Source organism: Rutidosis leptorrhynchoides, chromosome 11, assembly GCF_046630445.1.
Source record: "Rutidosis leptorrhynchoides isolate AG116_Rl617_1_P2 chromosome 11, CSIRO_AGI_Rlap_v1, whole genome shotgun sequence".
Lineage (NCBI taxonomy): Eukaryota > Viridiplantae > Streptophyta > Magnoliopsida > Asterales > Asteraceae > Rutidosis > Rutidosis leptorrhynchoides.
In genome coordinates this window covers 157,325,250-157,341,393 of record NC_092343.1, presented here as the reverse complement: position 1 = coordinate 157,341,393, position 16,144 = coordinate 157,325,250, and the positions used below count along the sequence as shown (strand labels likewise).

The 16,144-nt window shown below is 34.7% G+C and overlaps 1 protein-coding gene and 1 long non-coding RNA gene across 2 annotated transcripts; one reads left to right on the top strand and one right to left on the bottom strand.

Annotated features, from left to right (window-relative positions):
• Nucleotides 1-4,656: 4,656 nt before the first annotated feature.
• Nucleotides 4,657-10,236, top strand: LOC139876613 (disease resistance protein Roq1-like). The gene is made up of 8 exons (XM_071863957.1): nt 4,657-4,786; nt 5,868-6,993; nt 7,097-7,417; nt 7,509-8,384; nt 8,476-9,097; nt 9,210-9,268; nt 9,888-9,974; nt 10,059-10,236. The coding sequence occupies exons 1-8, from the start codon at nt 4,662-4,664 to the stop codon at nt 10,158-10,160; spliced, it is 3,318 nt and encodes a 1,105-aa protein (XP_071720058.1). The 5' UTR covers nt 4,657-4,661; the 3' UTR covers nt 10,161-10,236.
• Nucleotides 10,237-11,753: 1,517 nt separating this feature from the next.
• On the bottom strand, nt 11,754-15,229 carry LOC139877537 (uncharacterized). The gene is made up of 4 exons (XR_011768645.1): nt 15,052-15,229; nt 13,053-13,894; nt 12,766-12,930; nt 11,754-12,613 (listed from the first exon to the last, which is right to left on the bottom strand). It is a non-coding gene; the product is annotated as an uncharacterized lncRNA (long non-coding RNA).
• Between the last annotated feature and the right edge of the window lie 915 nt (nt 15,230-16,144).

Below are 16,144 nucleotides of genomic sequence, written 5' to 3'. Positions count from 1 at the left end.
CAATACTGAGATACGTATACACTGGGTCGTGGATTGATTCAAGATAATATTTATCGATTTATTTCTGTACATCTAACTGTGGACAACTAGTTGTAGGTTACTAACGAAGACAGCTGACTTAATAAACTTAAAACATCAAAATATATTAAAAGTGTTGTAAATATATTTTGAACATACTTTGATATATATGTATAGATTGTTATAGGTTCGTGAATCAACCAGTGGCCAAGTCTTACTTCCCGACGAAGTAAAAATCTGTGAAAGTGAGTTATAGTCCCACTTTTAAAATCTAATATTTTTGGGATGAGAATACATGCAGGTTTTATAAATGATTTACAAAATAGACACAAGTACGTGAAACTACATTCTATGGTTGAATTATCGAAATCGAATATGCCCCTTTTTATTAAGTCTGGTAATCTAAGAATTAGGGAACAGACACCCTAATTGACGCGAATCCTAAAGATAGATCTATCGGGCCCAACAAGCCCCATCCAAAGTACCGGATGCTTTAGTACTTCGAAATTTATATCATATCCGAAGGGTGTCCCGGAATGATGGGGATATTCTTATATATGCATCTTGTTAATGTCGGTTAAAAGGTGTTCACCATATGAATGATTTTTATCTCTATGTATGGGATGTGTATTGAAATATGAAATCTTGTGGTCTATTGTTACGATTTGATATATATAGGTTAAACCTATAACTCACTAACATTTTTGTTGACGTTTAAAGCATGTTTATTCTCAGGTGAATACTAAGAGCTTCCGCTGTTGCATACTAAAATAAGGATAAGATTTGGAGTCCATGTTTGTATGATATTGTTTAAAAACTGCATTCAAGAAACTGATTTCGATGTAACATATTTGTATTGTAAACCATTATGTAATGGTCGTGTGTAAACAGGATATTTTAGATTATCATTATTTGATAATCTACGTAAAGCTTTTTAAACCTTTATTTATGAAATAAAGGTTATGGTTTGTTTTAAAAATGAATGCAGTCTTTGAAAAACGTCTCATATAGAGGTCAAAACCTCGCAACGAAATCAATTAATATGGAACGTTTTTAATCAATAAGAACGGGACATTTCAGTTAAGGCATTACGATGCTCTCAGTCTAACCGAGAAGGTTTTGCTCTTCACTTGTTCCAAGTGTTTCTTCACGGTTATGATCATCATGACTGGCTGTATGATGCCGGTTATATGTGTGTCATCCGGGTTCTCAGACTTGCCATTTGTCCGGCATGGCAGAGTTTCCGGGATGACGTCAGACGGATGTCGGGAAAGGGAGTCCGTATTCCGGGACGCACAGTACCGGGTAAGATTTTTGCCGGGATGCTTGCCTATTCTTGAGACGGATCATTATGCGTATCATTAGGGACTAAACCCAAAACACTGAACCCTAAACCCTAAAATCTAAATCGGGCAAAATTTTGACAAAAAATACTTCACAAAAAATGAAAAAAAAAACGTTCAATGATTATTATTCTTCACGATCGATATTAACTTGAATGTTATTTTTGTCAATCGTTTTCGCGCCTAAATAATAACTTTCATTACCAAATGCCTTTTTTAAATGTTCATAATTTCGTGTGATCTTGATCCCTGAAAAAATTCAAAAAGAACCAAAATTTTAATAAATAATAAAATTTACTTCACCCACTTCCCCCGCTTCACCCAATTGGTTACTTTTCTATTGATCTTACCATATATATATATATATATATATATATATATATATATATATATATATATATATATATATATATATATATATATATATATATATATATATATATATATATATATATATATATGGGCAGGATCAATGGGGAAGTAACCAATCGGGGGGAAGCGGGGGGAAGCAAAAAAAAAATCATTTTTTTAAAAAACTTTGTTCACGAACATTATAGATTGGATGAAAATAAGAACATTTAGAAAAGACACTTCGTGATGAATGTTATTATTTTGGCGGGAAAACGATCGATAAATAACATTCAAGGTAATATTGTTCGTGAAGAATGTTCACGTTTTTTTTTCATGTTTTGTGCAGTAAAATTTAGCCCGATTTAGAGTTTAGGGTTTAGGGTTTAGGGTTTGGTGTTTTGGGTTTATTCCATAAACCCAAAACACCAAACCCTAAACCCTAATCCCTAAACCCTAAACCCTAAACTCTAAACCGTTCGTGTTAAAAACTCAATCTAAATCCTAAATCTAAACCCTAAATCTAAACCCTAAACCCTAAATTTCTAAACCCTAATATCTAAACCCTATAGACCATAATATCTAAAACCTAATATCTAAACCCCAATAGCTAAAACCTCAAAATACGCTCGAAAAACACGATAATTGTTATATATTACTTCTTCGAGCGTTTTCCCGTCAAAATAAAAACATTTATCACAAAGTGTCTCTACTAAATGTTCATATTTTCATCTCATCTATAATGTTCGTGAACAAAGTTTTTTCAAAAAACGAAAAAAAAAAGTTTTTGCTTCCCCCCGCTTCCCCCCGAATGGTTACTTCCCTCTTGATCCTACCACTATATATATATATATATATATATATATATATATATATATATATATATATTATTAATAAATATTAATTACAGAGTAATAATTAGTACTCCCTATTAAATTTAAATTTAAAAATATATATATATATATATATATATATATATATATATATATATATATATATATATATATATATATATATATATATATATATATAATAACATATTATTATTATTATTATTATTATTATTATTATTATTATTATTATAATAATAATAATGGATAAGGTTGACCAAGTCCGTTGCGCTTATGGATAAGGTTGCTAAGCTTGATGATCCTCAGTGTGAGTTGTTGTTGCTTAGGGCATGTACGGGAGTTTCTAAACTCTACTTTTCCTTGCGTACTTGTCCTCCTAGTATATTTGAGGCGGCTCAACGCGCTTTCGATGGAGCCCTTCGATCTTCCTTGGAGCGTATTGTTACTGCTTCAGGGCCTGGGTTTGGTGATTGGCAGTGGCGGCTTGCCACCTTGCCATTTGCATTTGGAGGGCTTGGTGTTTATTCTGCGGGAGATGTTCGTCATTATGCTTTTCTGGCTTCTCGATTACAGTCTGCTGGATTACAGACCAAGCTACTACGTCATGCGAGTATTGTTGGTCTTGGTCGTGCTTTTGAAGATGCATTGGGTCTGTCTAATAAAACAGTTGGGTTTGATATTTTAGGTAATCCGAGTGAGGTCGCTGCCCCAATACTCATGAAGAAATTGGCAGATGTTTATTTCACAAAGGTTACCGCTTCTGCAGAATCCACTTTTTCGTTATCTCCCCGACAATCGGCCTTATGGAAATCACAGCAGAGTGATCACACCTCTGCTTGGCTAAGGGCAGTCCCTATTTTGGGGTTGGGTCAGACGATGAACGCAAAGACTTACCGATGTGTGTTGTGCTACCGGTTAGGTGTTCCATTGTTCTCTATCTTGACGGCATGCTCTGCCTGTTCAAGGGTTTTTACTGGGGATATTTTCGGGGATCACGCGGTGTCTTGTGCTGGTATGGTGGGTATTAAGCATCGACATAATATTGTCCGGGATTCCCTTGTTGATGTTTGTTATCGATCTGGGATTTCAGCGAGAAAGGAGGTTGACATTAGGTTGTCTGGAGGGAACGACAGGGCCCTCAGACCTGCAGATGTGTTACTTTATTCCTGGGATTGTGGTCGCGATGTTTGTGTTGACTTGACAGGATCTTCTCCTTTGACACAGTCTGGGCTTTCTGACTTTGTCCCTGGACGTGCTGTGATTGATGCGGCTCGTCGGAAGCGGGTCAAGTACGAATCTAGTTGTCTGGCGATTGGTTATGGTTTCATTCCTTTCTCATTTTCTTCCCTTGGGGAATTAGAGAAGGAGACTGTTTCTTTGCTAAAGCGGGTTCAGAAGAGTTCGATGGCGCAAGATATTGGTGCCGGTGCTGCTGCTCATATTTTTACTAGGATAGGTTTTGCTATTGCTAGAGGTGTGGGGGCCCAGATTGTCTCTAGGCTTCTCACTAATTTTTTGTAAGTTTTAAAACTTTTAAGTTTATTATTATTATTATTATTATTATTATTATTAAAGATAAAGAAAATAATAATACGGAGTAACTGAGTAGCAACCAGGTGGGTCCCTTTCGAAAAGTAGTCGTTGACTTAACTATTATGTGGATGTAAATGTAAAGTCGTTCATCTCTTTTCAGATCTCCAATTCATTCCCAGAATTCCTTATGGAAAATCCAGGTTCCAATATATATGATGTATTCCTAAGTTTTAGAGGTGAAGACACTCGTCTTGGCTTCACCGATTTCCTTCTTCAGGAACTCAAGGAGTTCGGAATTACTACGTTTTATGATGATGATGATATTGATTCCGGAGCACCGTTAAAAACTGAAATAGAGAACGCAATCAACAAATCCAGGGCTTCTATTATTGTTTTGTCTAAGAACTATGCTTCTTCGACTTGGTGCCTTGATGAATTAGCATTGATCATGGACCGAAGTATGACCTCTAACCACATTATATTTCCCATCTTCTATGAAATTGAGCCCACTATTGTCAGGAACCAAGAGAAAAGCTTCGCAACAGGAATGCCAAAACATATAAACAAAATGTACGCAGAAATAGATGATGAGGAAAAAAGTAAATGGGATGGAAAGATTGATAAATGGAAGAAAGCACTCACGGATGTTGCTAACCTCAAAGGGGAGGCTGTAACTACGTCTACAACTGGCCGGTAACTAGCTACTTTCTTTGCATACACAATAACACAAATTACCCTCGGTTTTAAAATACTCCATCCCTCTCTCACCACAATTGTCTTAAATCTATTTTGTATTGTATCAATATCGTATTCACTTTGATGTTATAACAAAACAAAAGAACTTAAGTTTGTATAAAAGTTATTTGATTTGATTGGTGAAGAGTATAGTTAGTGAAAATGTCTAAAACTATGTTCATAGTCAAAGTGGACCGAGAGGCAAGGAGGTTTTTACACATCAAATTGTCAAACCTTCACAATATAGCCATTGGCTAGGGCTTGATATCTTTGACATAGATCTCATGTTCGAATCTTGTGGTGGCTGAAAATGGGTTGGAAACGGTCACAGAGTAATCCGGCTAAGCCGCGTACATTAGAGTATGGTTTCGGAATACTCGCCTTACTGGGTAACCCGAGCAAGGAAATACATTATAAATTTAAATTTAAGGGTTAAAGCTATATATTTTCTCAAATGTCCCGATGTCGCTCATATACCTATTTGCGTCCCACTGTCGTCTACAAACTTTCGAAAAATGTACCGATGTCGCTAACAATACTTTTTTTACCTATAACCAAAACAATTGATGACGTGACTTATAAGTAGTCATGACACGTCGGTGGTACATCGGAACAAAAGTTGAAAGTATATGGGCGAAATCGGAACACCGCTGAAATATATGGGCGACATCGGGACATATAAAATGAAAAAAAAAAGTTAAATAATTAATTTTACCGGTTCAGCAGGTAAACGGTAACGAAATGTTGACATTGGTATATTTTTTGAATGTGTGTAGACGACAGTGGGACGCAAATGGGTATATGGGCGACATCGGGACATTTGAGAAAGTATATAGCCAATTTGTGGCTTTAACCCTAAATTTAACATCAAAGCGTCACATGTGAAACTAAAAGACAGAGAAGAAGCATTTGTCTGTAATAAACAATAACACCAGAATATGATATAATTGTCTTAAATTTTTTGTAACCATGCTATTCGGGTCAGTTTTTCAGTCTAAAAAGATATGTTATTGTTGTCCTCACGGAAGTTGTTTTTCAGGAAACAGACGGAGGTTATTAAAAACCTTATTGGGGATGTAAATCGCAGATTAGGGGTGCTTATAGTGATGAATTCACCAGTCCTTACTGGGATGGACGAACACATTGAATTCATCAGTTCATGGTTGAAAGATGGATCCACTGATACGGTCGACATTCTCACTATTTCGGGTATGGGTGGGATAGGGAAAACATGTTTGGCCGAATACATCTATGTCAAGCACAGTCTTTCATTCGAGAGATCAAGCTTAATAAAGGACATCAATAAGAAATGCTGCACAGACCAATCTGTAAAAATGATCGATCTACAAAAGGAACTTTTTTCTGACATATCAAAATCAAAGGTGGTTAAAAGTAAAGCTGTTCCAGATTACAAGTCTAATATTGAGAGTGCACTAAAAGATAAAAAGGTGTTAGTAGTTCTTGATGATGTTGGCAATGTTCACCAGTTGAATAACTTACTTGGGCAAGGAGGTTTCTGTCCAGGAAGCAAAATCATAGTAACAACCGAAGATGTATCATTGACAAAGAAGTGTGAACTACATAATGTTCAACCCAGGCATACAGTACTCTTGCTTAAAGGCTTGAATAAGAACTCATCAATGCAACTTTTAAGTTTGCATGCAAAAAAACCTGAGGGTCTCTGGGGTGATTATAGAGAAGTCAGTGAAAAGCTTTTAAAGTACTGTGAAGGACATCCATGGGCTCTTAAAGAATTAGGCTTGTATTTGAGTCCCCACGGTATAGATGGATGGGAAGAATTTACGAAATCGCTGGATAAAGAGATGAATGAGGATATGGAAAAATTATTGAGAAAGAGCTTTGACTCTTTGCCATCCCCTAGTGATAAGAAGTTATTTAAGCATATTGCCTCTTTCTTTGTTAGAAAAGATAGAGTTTGTGTTGAAACAATATTAAAGGCGTGCAAAATAAATTTGGTAACAGGGATCAAGAATCTCACAGATCGATGCCTTCTTAGGATTGGACCGAGGAATGAATTTTTGATGCATCCTTTGATTCAAGCAATGGGTAGAGAAGTAGTACGCCAAGAATCACCAAATGAACTGTGGAAGCGTAGCCGATTATGGTCTACTGAGGATTCATGCAATGCGTTGGAGAGAAATAAGGTAAGAGGCCATGTATACTTATGTATATTATAAGTCTTTTGAACTATCTGAATATACACTTACATAAAACATTTTGACTAATTGACATTCTCATTCTTTCTAGGTTATGGAATGTCTTCAAGGGTTTGTTCTTGATTGGAGTGAGTCACAAGGTTCAATTGAGGTGGATACAGATGCATTCAGTACAATGGATAATCTAGTGTTACTGCAACTTAATAATGTTGATATCACTGGATCTTTTCAGAAACTCCCTAAAGAGTTAGTATGGTTATGCATGAACAGAAGCCCTTTAACGTCTATACCTGAAGACATACCAATGAAGAATCTTGTTGTACTTGACATGTCTTATAGTAAGTTTATAAATGTTGACTTTGATCTGTATAATTTCGAATCAGCTCAGCACTCGAGTTTCCAAAACTTAAAGGTAAGAAGTTTGAGTCATCCACTTCAGTTATTTTTCTTTCATCGTAAGTCAATGCATTTTCTAATTTATTATTTTAACTCTGTTTCAACAGATAAGTAAATCATGCTCAAAAGACAACTCGGTGCTTTTGTCATTGAAGATTCTCAATCTGAGTTTCTGTGATCAGCTTCGTAGTCTTCGAGGTCTTTGCAAATTCACTTCACTTGAAAGGTTAATACTTGCAGGTTGCGTAAGTTTAATCGAGATTTGTGAAAAGATTGACAAATGTAATCAACTTGTCATAATCGATTTGAGTTATTGCATTATGCTTAGAAACCTTCCAAGTACCATGTTCGAGTTGAAAAAGCTCGAAGCACTCTCACTAGATGGTTGTAATCTTCACGAATTTCCAGGTAACGTGAGTAATGACGATTTACAGAAGCTGTCTGATGAATTCAGGGTCTACATAGCCTCACAAACCTCTTCCGTTAGTAATGTGGAGGCTGACGTTAAGCCTGGTGCAATTTGTTCAGCTAATACCTCATTAGTTTGTGACTCACGTGAAGATAAACTTGAATCGTATCCTATGGAATTCAGTAGCCTATCCATGTCTGAGATGTTGAGTTTAGATGGTGAACCAGTCGTTTACTTGCCCAATTGTGTTAGAAGCCTTCGTAGGATTGAGTTGCTCAGTTTGGAAGAATGTGATATGCTTAAGCCATTTGGACACCCTCCACATAGACTAAGAAAATTGAAATATAGAAGATGGCAATTACAGAAACTTTTAAATCGGTCCCAATGTCATATAGCACTCGCTATATATACATTAGCGCATTCATTGATTGGAATTGAAGGCATTGTGAAAATCAAACCTATAGCCGATGTTGAAGATTTGTTATATACATTGGGATGGTATGATCTGGATTTGGTACATAAACAGATCATGACTTGGAATGATTTTAGAACAAAAAAGAAATCTCAAGTTCAGGTGCGTTCTATATGTCTCTCTATCTAATCAACTAAGCTATTACAGTTTGTGTTAATTTAGAGTTTTTATTTTTGTGTGTGTGTGTGTGTAGTTGTTCTACGAATTTGGAATATTCAGCACATTTTATGGGGGAGACGAGATTCCATATTATATTAATAGGAGAAAACGTGGGTCATCAATATCATTTGGCATTCTATCTTCTCATATGAAACTAAAAGGATTGAATTTCTGTTATCGGCTGAAGGGACGATCTCAAGATAGTGGCTTTAATTTGCTAACTGTCATAGTTAGTAATGAAACAAAGAACCGGACCTGGATATACAAGCATTACGTTCACTGGGTCAAAGTAGATGAAGAGTCTCTCATATGGTTAAGTCATTGGATGTTTGGGAAGAATGAGATGGAAGATGGTGACAAAGTTACAATTACCATACCAAAGGAGTATGTAAGTTCTGACGTTAGCGTAAGAGAGTGTGGAGTTAGTATTATATATGATTGGGAAAATGTGAAATACGATCATCATGGACCCACAAAATCACAAGTCATTGATCCACTGCATGATTACAAGTCATGGGACCACATTATTGGTGGTGATATCTCTGCTTTTCGTTTAACTTCAGGAGAATACTTGCTAGACAATCATCGGTTTTTTTTCTGGCATATTGATTGTCCTGCTTATCGCTCTTTCATTGCAAATGGTGCTTGTTATAAAGGTATATGCTATTACTTTCTAACAACTGGCTTTTCTCATTCGACACATGTTTACCAAACATCTAATTTAGTAAAACTTGATGCGAACTGACCCCTTTTTTTATTTTTTATTAGAAAAGGGACTGTACACAACCAGATCCAGAAAGTCTGGCATAGTCAGTGACGCAACTAAGGTACTTATCTGCCCCCAAACCCTTTAGTAATCTCACATATAAAACCTGTACACAACGCTATCCCAGATATATTTGGATTTTAATCAAACTGTCATTTTATCGAACAAACTATAAAATTTGTTAAAAAAACGAAGTTACAATTTTGACCTCTCCATTCGCAAACTCCGTATAAGCATGATCCAGAAAATTTGTTTATACGGGCATTTAGTCTTATTTTCCGAAATCTATATTTGTTCAAATTAGGGTTTGTTGTAAGATGCATGTTCTTTCTTCGACTCAAAATTTAAAGATTAGGTTGTGATACCAATTGTTGAAACATACTCAAAATTTAAAATTTTGTTTATACTGACGAGGATTGTTTTCGTCTGACTATATTCATGGTCTAGCGGGCTTTCATGGGTATGCAAAACCACCATCTTTTCTCTTCCGATCTTCTACACCTACGGGAAGATATGGACCAAATAACTGAGTACCCTTAGGGTTCTTGTATTTAGGAGGCTACTTACTCGTAGATGCACTCTAATTTGATTGATCTGTGTACGTACACTTGTGTTATATTATCTTCCCTACAATTTATACATGTTTTAACTGACAAGTTGATGAAAAATGTCTGGTTCAGGAGCTTGTGGTTGAGGGACAGAGGAATGTTAATGAGCAGCTTATGGATGTTGAGCCTCTAGTTGAGGAGTCGAGGGTAGACCCTAGGGTATATCTATTAATAATCTTTATATGTCTCATTTTATATTTGTACATCAATTTATTTTTAGCATAGATAGATGTTGTCAAGCAGGGCCGGACCTGGGGTGAGGCTGGAGGTGCAACCGCACCTGGGAATCATGAAAGAGAGGGCATCATGTGTTCAATGGTTGTTCTTGAGTATTTACAGATTTGAGATGTATAAGTGTGTAAAAATCGAGTTTTGAACAATTTAATTATGTTATATGATACTTATATATATATAGTATGTATAGATGGTTAATTTTGGTTTCTTGGCGCAAACTTAAAAGCTTCATTTAGGTTTTATGGTGTTAGGATGTTGCAGAGAATTTTGGAGAAATTTTGGGGAAGGTGATTCCCTGACACGATCAATTAACTTTTTTGCTACTTACCCCTTCACTATTAGACCACTTGTAGTGGTTGGGAGCGTGAGTTGAGGGCGTGAGTTGCTTTTTGATAACTATGACGTGTGGGTTATGTTTGTGGAGTGGTGGTGGTGTGGGTTTATGGTGTAGGTTAAGAGTATTGTGAAGATATGTTAAAATATAATTGGGTTAAATATTAAAAGGGGATAAAAATAACATTTTTAAAATAAAAAAAAATTAAAAAAAATTGGCAACTGACGTTGCTTGGTACGTTGCTTGGCAACGGACAGAGGTAAAATACACCATCCAACACATTGATACTTACAATTTATGGTGTTGGTTGGGTGCCACGTGGACTTGCAACGCCCCAAAACCAAACCGATACAACAAGTCTTGTACTAACTTACATATTAACCGTTCTCTTTAGATTTTATTATTTAAAACTTTTTTATTGTAATTATATACGAGTATTACTATATGTGAGTATACTAAGGAATTAAAGACCACTTTTGTATTTGTAATACAAAATAAAATAGGACCATATAATGTACTCGTATGTTATTTAGTTTATGTCAATTTATATCTAGACTAAAAGATATAGTTTAAATTAATAAGTTAATAAAAAAGTATTTTTTATTTTTTTTTATATTTGAATTTCAAATCTAATTGAATAAATATATTAACATTAACGTGATATTTTTACAAACTAGAATAACTGAAATAATTATTTGAATTCTTAATTTTGTTTAAGAATCATACAATCACATACGATTGGATACTTATATTTATAAAGATAGTATAATAATACTATTTGCTTACAAAAATTAAAGGGACATATTTTTATATTTACGCATCGGGCATCAAAAATGACAGGACCGGCCCTGTTGTCAAGGCATTAAGTAATGTTAGTATGTAGCTTAATTCCCTCCTAACATATGTGATTTTTTAAAATAGTAGGTATTCAATTAAATATAACAAAAAATCATCGAAGATTTAATTCATTTCATAGTATCACAGCCAAACAAATCAACCTGTGAATTTTTTTCATTTTTTTTTTTTTTCACAGATGCTTGTTACATAACTATCATGTAAGGAACGCTTGATCTAGTTTTAATTAAACCGAAGCAACTGCTAGTCGCTCGCACAGTATAAATATATACCAGCCAGGTTACCAGTTTTACTAGTACCACCCAACAAGTTAAAGAACCAGATTAAACCCGTCAAAAGCAATTAAAGAACTTGAAGATACGACAACTTGAAGATACGACGCTCGTGACCATGGTGAAGGTGCAAAATTCAGTTGTTTATGATCACTGTGAATCAAAAAATTATTTCTTATCAATAATTGATTATATCAAACGGTATACAGCAAACTAGAATTTAGCAAGAACCAGCTGCCCAATTATATGTATTACAATCGTCAAGTCCCACGACATACAAAACATGAGCAATCAAAACCCATAACAAATATGCATACAATCAGAATACAACTAAATTGCAAAGTAACTTAAAGTTATTAGTGGATTGTAGTTACGGATCCAAGTAGTGAAGCTCTGCTTTCGAGGAAGCTCGTGGGAACCGCGTAACATCCTTAGCGAAGTTGTACTTTTCATGAGCATCAACAGTTACATGGGGTCGGATTGATATGTTTTCAGAGAATGATAAAGTAAAAGCTTTATAAGATCACTCACTATGGTACCGTCTTTGGTACCTTTTTGACTTCTTTTAAATGACACTGTAGGTAGCAAGCTGTCTTTTTGCGTCTTTTGCTAGAAGTACTCTCGATTCGTCTATTTGTGAGAGGTTAAAGACGATGAGTATGTGAAGTGGGTGGGGCCAGCTGTGTTTAAAGATTCTCCTAAAGTAACCCAACGTATTTATATTCTTTAAAGTACTAGTATAAATGCAAAACATACAAGTCTTAAAAGCACTACTTTTTCCAAATCAGTCTTGTTTTTATACTATTTAAAAAAATCAAAGCTAAGTAAATAAATAGTAGGTCCCAGTTTTTATGAGGAAGTATGTTATAATTGGTTGCATTCAGTCTCTTTTAGTCATTCGAAGAAAATGTTGAAGTGACATTAATTTGTCATTCATTCTTGTTAAAGAAGGATGTAATGGTTGGGAGTGGTCTAAAGAGCAACAAGGGTCTTGATCTTTATAGTTTTCAGTTGGTTCAACCGTCTGGGTCCAGACAGTCAGAAGCTTCCAAATAAGTTACAGCTGGTTTCACATCCATATCCAAATGCACGTTTGAAAGACCCTAGAAATACATTGGAAGTGAGACCATGCATTAAAAGTATGTACCTTAAATTACTATATAAGCTTTTGCCTTTCGGAAAAAAAAAGAAAGAAACTATACAAGCACACACGACACAGAAACACAAAAGAAAAGGTTTAGCAGTCTATACCTACCTTATTATACACATCGAGTTGTCCTAAATTAGGTGAGTTACGAAGCATACATAAAACACCTTGAAGTTGATTTAAATCACCAAATTTGAAGTTGTGTAAGTTGAGAGACTCTAAACTATTAGCTGGGTGTGGAAGCCACTTGAGAATATTTTCTGCAATACAAAACTGTGAGAGTAAAAGTGAGATTTTAATTTATCAAAGAAGATATGAAAGAAAAGTTCACTTGCTAAAATGCAATAGGATGAAGAACAAAAATTATGTAAAAGAAGTTAGATGTCAAATCATACCTGGAGAAAATACCCGTCGAAAGTTAAACCCCAAAGACATGGCATATTACTTAACAAAGTGGCCAAACTAACTCTTTCAACTCCTTGAATGGTTTTAGGAAAAGTATACCAACCGAACTAAGACATTTACTATGCAATAACTGAAGCAAAGTTGCATCAGGGCAAATTAAGACCACTAACCGAAACAACTTTGTAGACTTGATCTTGAAATTGTAAACATTGGTGCATGCAGACAGTTTCAACTTCTTAAGTTGTGGTAAGTTGATGATAGTTCCATTCAAGTTAGCCCCAAATTCAATATTCTTGAACGAGAGATTTTCGAGATAAATAAATCCTTGAAACTCGAGTGGTGGCTTAATGATACAGTTTCCAAGTTTTAGCTTTCTTAATTCTAGACAACGAAAAATACAACATGGAAGTTCATAACGTTGATTTGAATTTGTAAGCACGAGTTCTCTAATAACACCGTCTCTTGACAAGGATAAAATCCACTGATCGACTTCTTGAAAGCTATCAAGAGCCATGTTTGGTATGTGGAGATGTAACTTTAAAATAGGACCCTTGAGAAAGTTAAAGATTTGGTTTGTAAATTGTAATCCTTATAAATCCATTATGACTAAAAGCTCCATATTTGGCAAATTTTTCTGAGAAATGTTTATTAAGAACAAGCGACCTCAATGTGGTCCATTTGTACGCCCATTTTTGAGCTAAAACGTGTGTCTTCACAGCATCTTGAACGGGAAGCTTCTTTAAAATCAAGTCTATCAAATTCTCTGGCAAGTTACTGATTCTATCTACTTCAGTACAAGCTACCAACCTCCTCTTACTATTTTTACTAATACCTATCATTAATTCAAGAAAACCAAAACTAGTAGGTCATTCAAAAGAAAAACAAATCCATCATAATACTCTTGATTTGTGTTTTTGATGTATATGGACTTGAATGTAACATGACAAGTAACAAAATATATACTTGTCTGCAATACATATTATTGAAGGTTGAAAGCATTTTTCTTAACATTCTTAATAATATGGCCCTGACTGTCTATAGTAACATTTTTATCAACTATCAGGAAATGAACATTCTCCTTACAAAAGAAGGGAGCAGGTCAAAGGTATATATTGCAATATTTATTTGAAGGGTTGTATCGTGATGCAACATACATGGGAATGATGTCGAATGACATAACTAAGTGGTGGAACAAAGTACTCAGTAGTTAATAATGCAAGTGTACTACTAAAGAGATAAGTAGAGACAGCAACAAACATCTCAAAGAGAGAAACGAGGCGATTTGCAGAAATAAACAAACTTGAGTAGCCAAGCAAAAATGTTCAAAATGTTATTAAGGTTAAGAATGGGGGCTATGAAATCTTAACTGGTCGTAATAACAATGTCATCCTAAAGCAATATTAATATCCAAAAGCAAGCTGCAGGCCAAAATACATGAAACTAGGCATAGAGTGAACATGAGGAATTAATGTTGACCAATAACAGAAACATTTTACTTATACCGACCAGTTATGAATCGCGCCAACATTTAGTTTTCAAGGTACTCTCAGTTCTTCATGTTAAAAAAACCTGGTTCTACCTCTCTTTGTCTTTTAGCAATTTTCAACACATTAGGGTTTCGCTTTCACTATGTTGCATCTTATAATCAGTATAGACAAGCAACTTGTAAACATTTTATAATTATGCGAAACCTAAAGCAATTCATTCATACTTGCGGCTTTATTTTTTAGGGTTCTAGTATATCTAGGTATAATTTCGGTTACTTGAATATGTTTCCAATAAATTGCTAAGTTATAACTATGATAATTGGTGGAACTGTTAATCTATAATCTACTATTTAAAATGGAATGAAGGATGTATGTATTATATAGAATTAAATTAAAGAAATAGAAAATCAAATAGATATGACAACAGAAATCAAGTTTTTTCATACATAATTACGTTTATATGAAAGAATCAAACCAAATTATTAGGTAAAAATTAACTTACCGATATTCAGAATTACAGATGAATCCATCGGAGTACCGGTTAGAGTTAAGCGCCCAAATTGCAGCCCTAACTTAAGTATCTAGTCAACAATGAGTCAGTCCAAATGTCCTAACCTCTTCCTCTTTCATGATATGAAAAAGTTGCTTCATTTGGTAAATTATAGGAACACAGTTAAAGGTGTGACCCGTGATTAGTGTGTGTTATATCAGATCTGAAAAACAGTAGTGGGATAAAAAACCAGGGGGTACGGAGTAGATAAAAATAAACAAATGTATATGTTTGTTTAGATTTTTAGTATGCCAAGTGGATAAAGTTAATGACGTGAAATGCCAATGTAGTACTTAATTGAAAAAATTAATGACATCTGCTATTTAATTAATTCCGAATAACATTTGTTAAAATGATCATTTAAATTGTTAAAAGTATAATAGATTACCTTTTATAGAAAAATAAGATAAAAAAATGTTACCTTTTACTATAGAACTACTGAAATGACCCGTGAAAACACGAGTTTGTTTAAACGAAATAGTTTAATAATATGTTTTTACGTATTAAGTGAATGTAAATGTTAAAGTAATTTAGTTTATTACCCCCTGGAACTACGGATTTCGACTAAGAAACTTGTCATTTCTTACTCTTTCACCTACACACTTTCATTCAAGAGAGAGAGTTAAGGTTTTAGAGAGAGAAAGCGTATTTTGGAGAAGAAGGAACCCGTTTCGTGTCTAAACCCAAACATTAAAGTTGTTCACTACGTCTCTAGCTACGTTTTAGTAGTAGTGGTAAGTGTTAATTCCGAGTTTAAACTCTTAATTGATTTATGACTAGTGATTGGGTTATGGGTTTTGTTGTAAGACCCATTTTAAGGTTAAATGGGCGAATTTGGGGTAAACTTCTTGTATGGAAACCCTAAGGTTTGTAATCTAGGGTTTAGCCATGTGATTTGAAGTTGTAGGGTAAATTGTGTTGATGAATAACTAACACACTTATGTGTTAGTGAAAGATTTGTTATTAGGGTTCATGGTTGAAAGATTTGTTATTAGGGTTCATGGTTGACTTAAAATGGGTCAAATGGGTAAGTTTGACCTAGTGG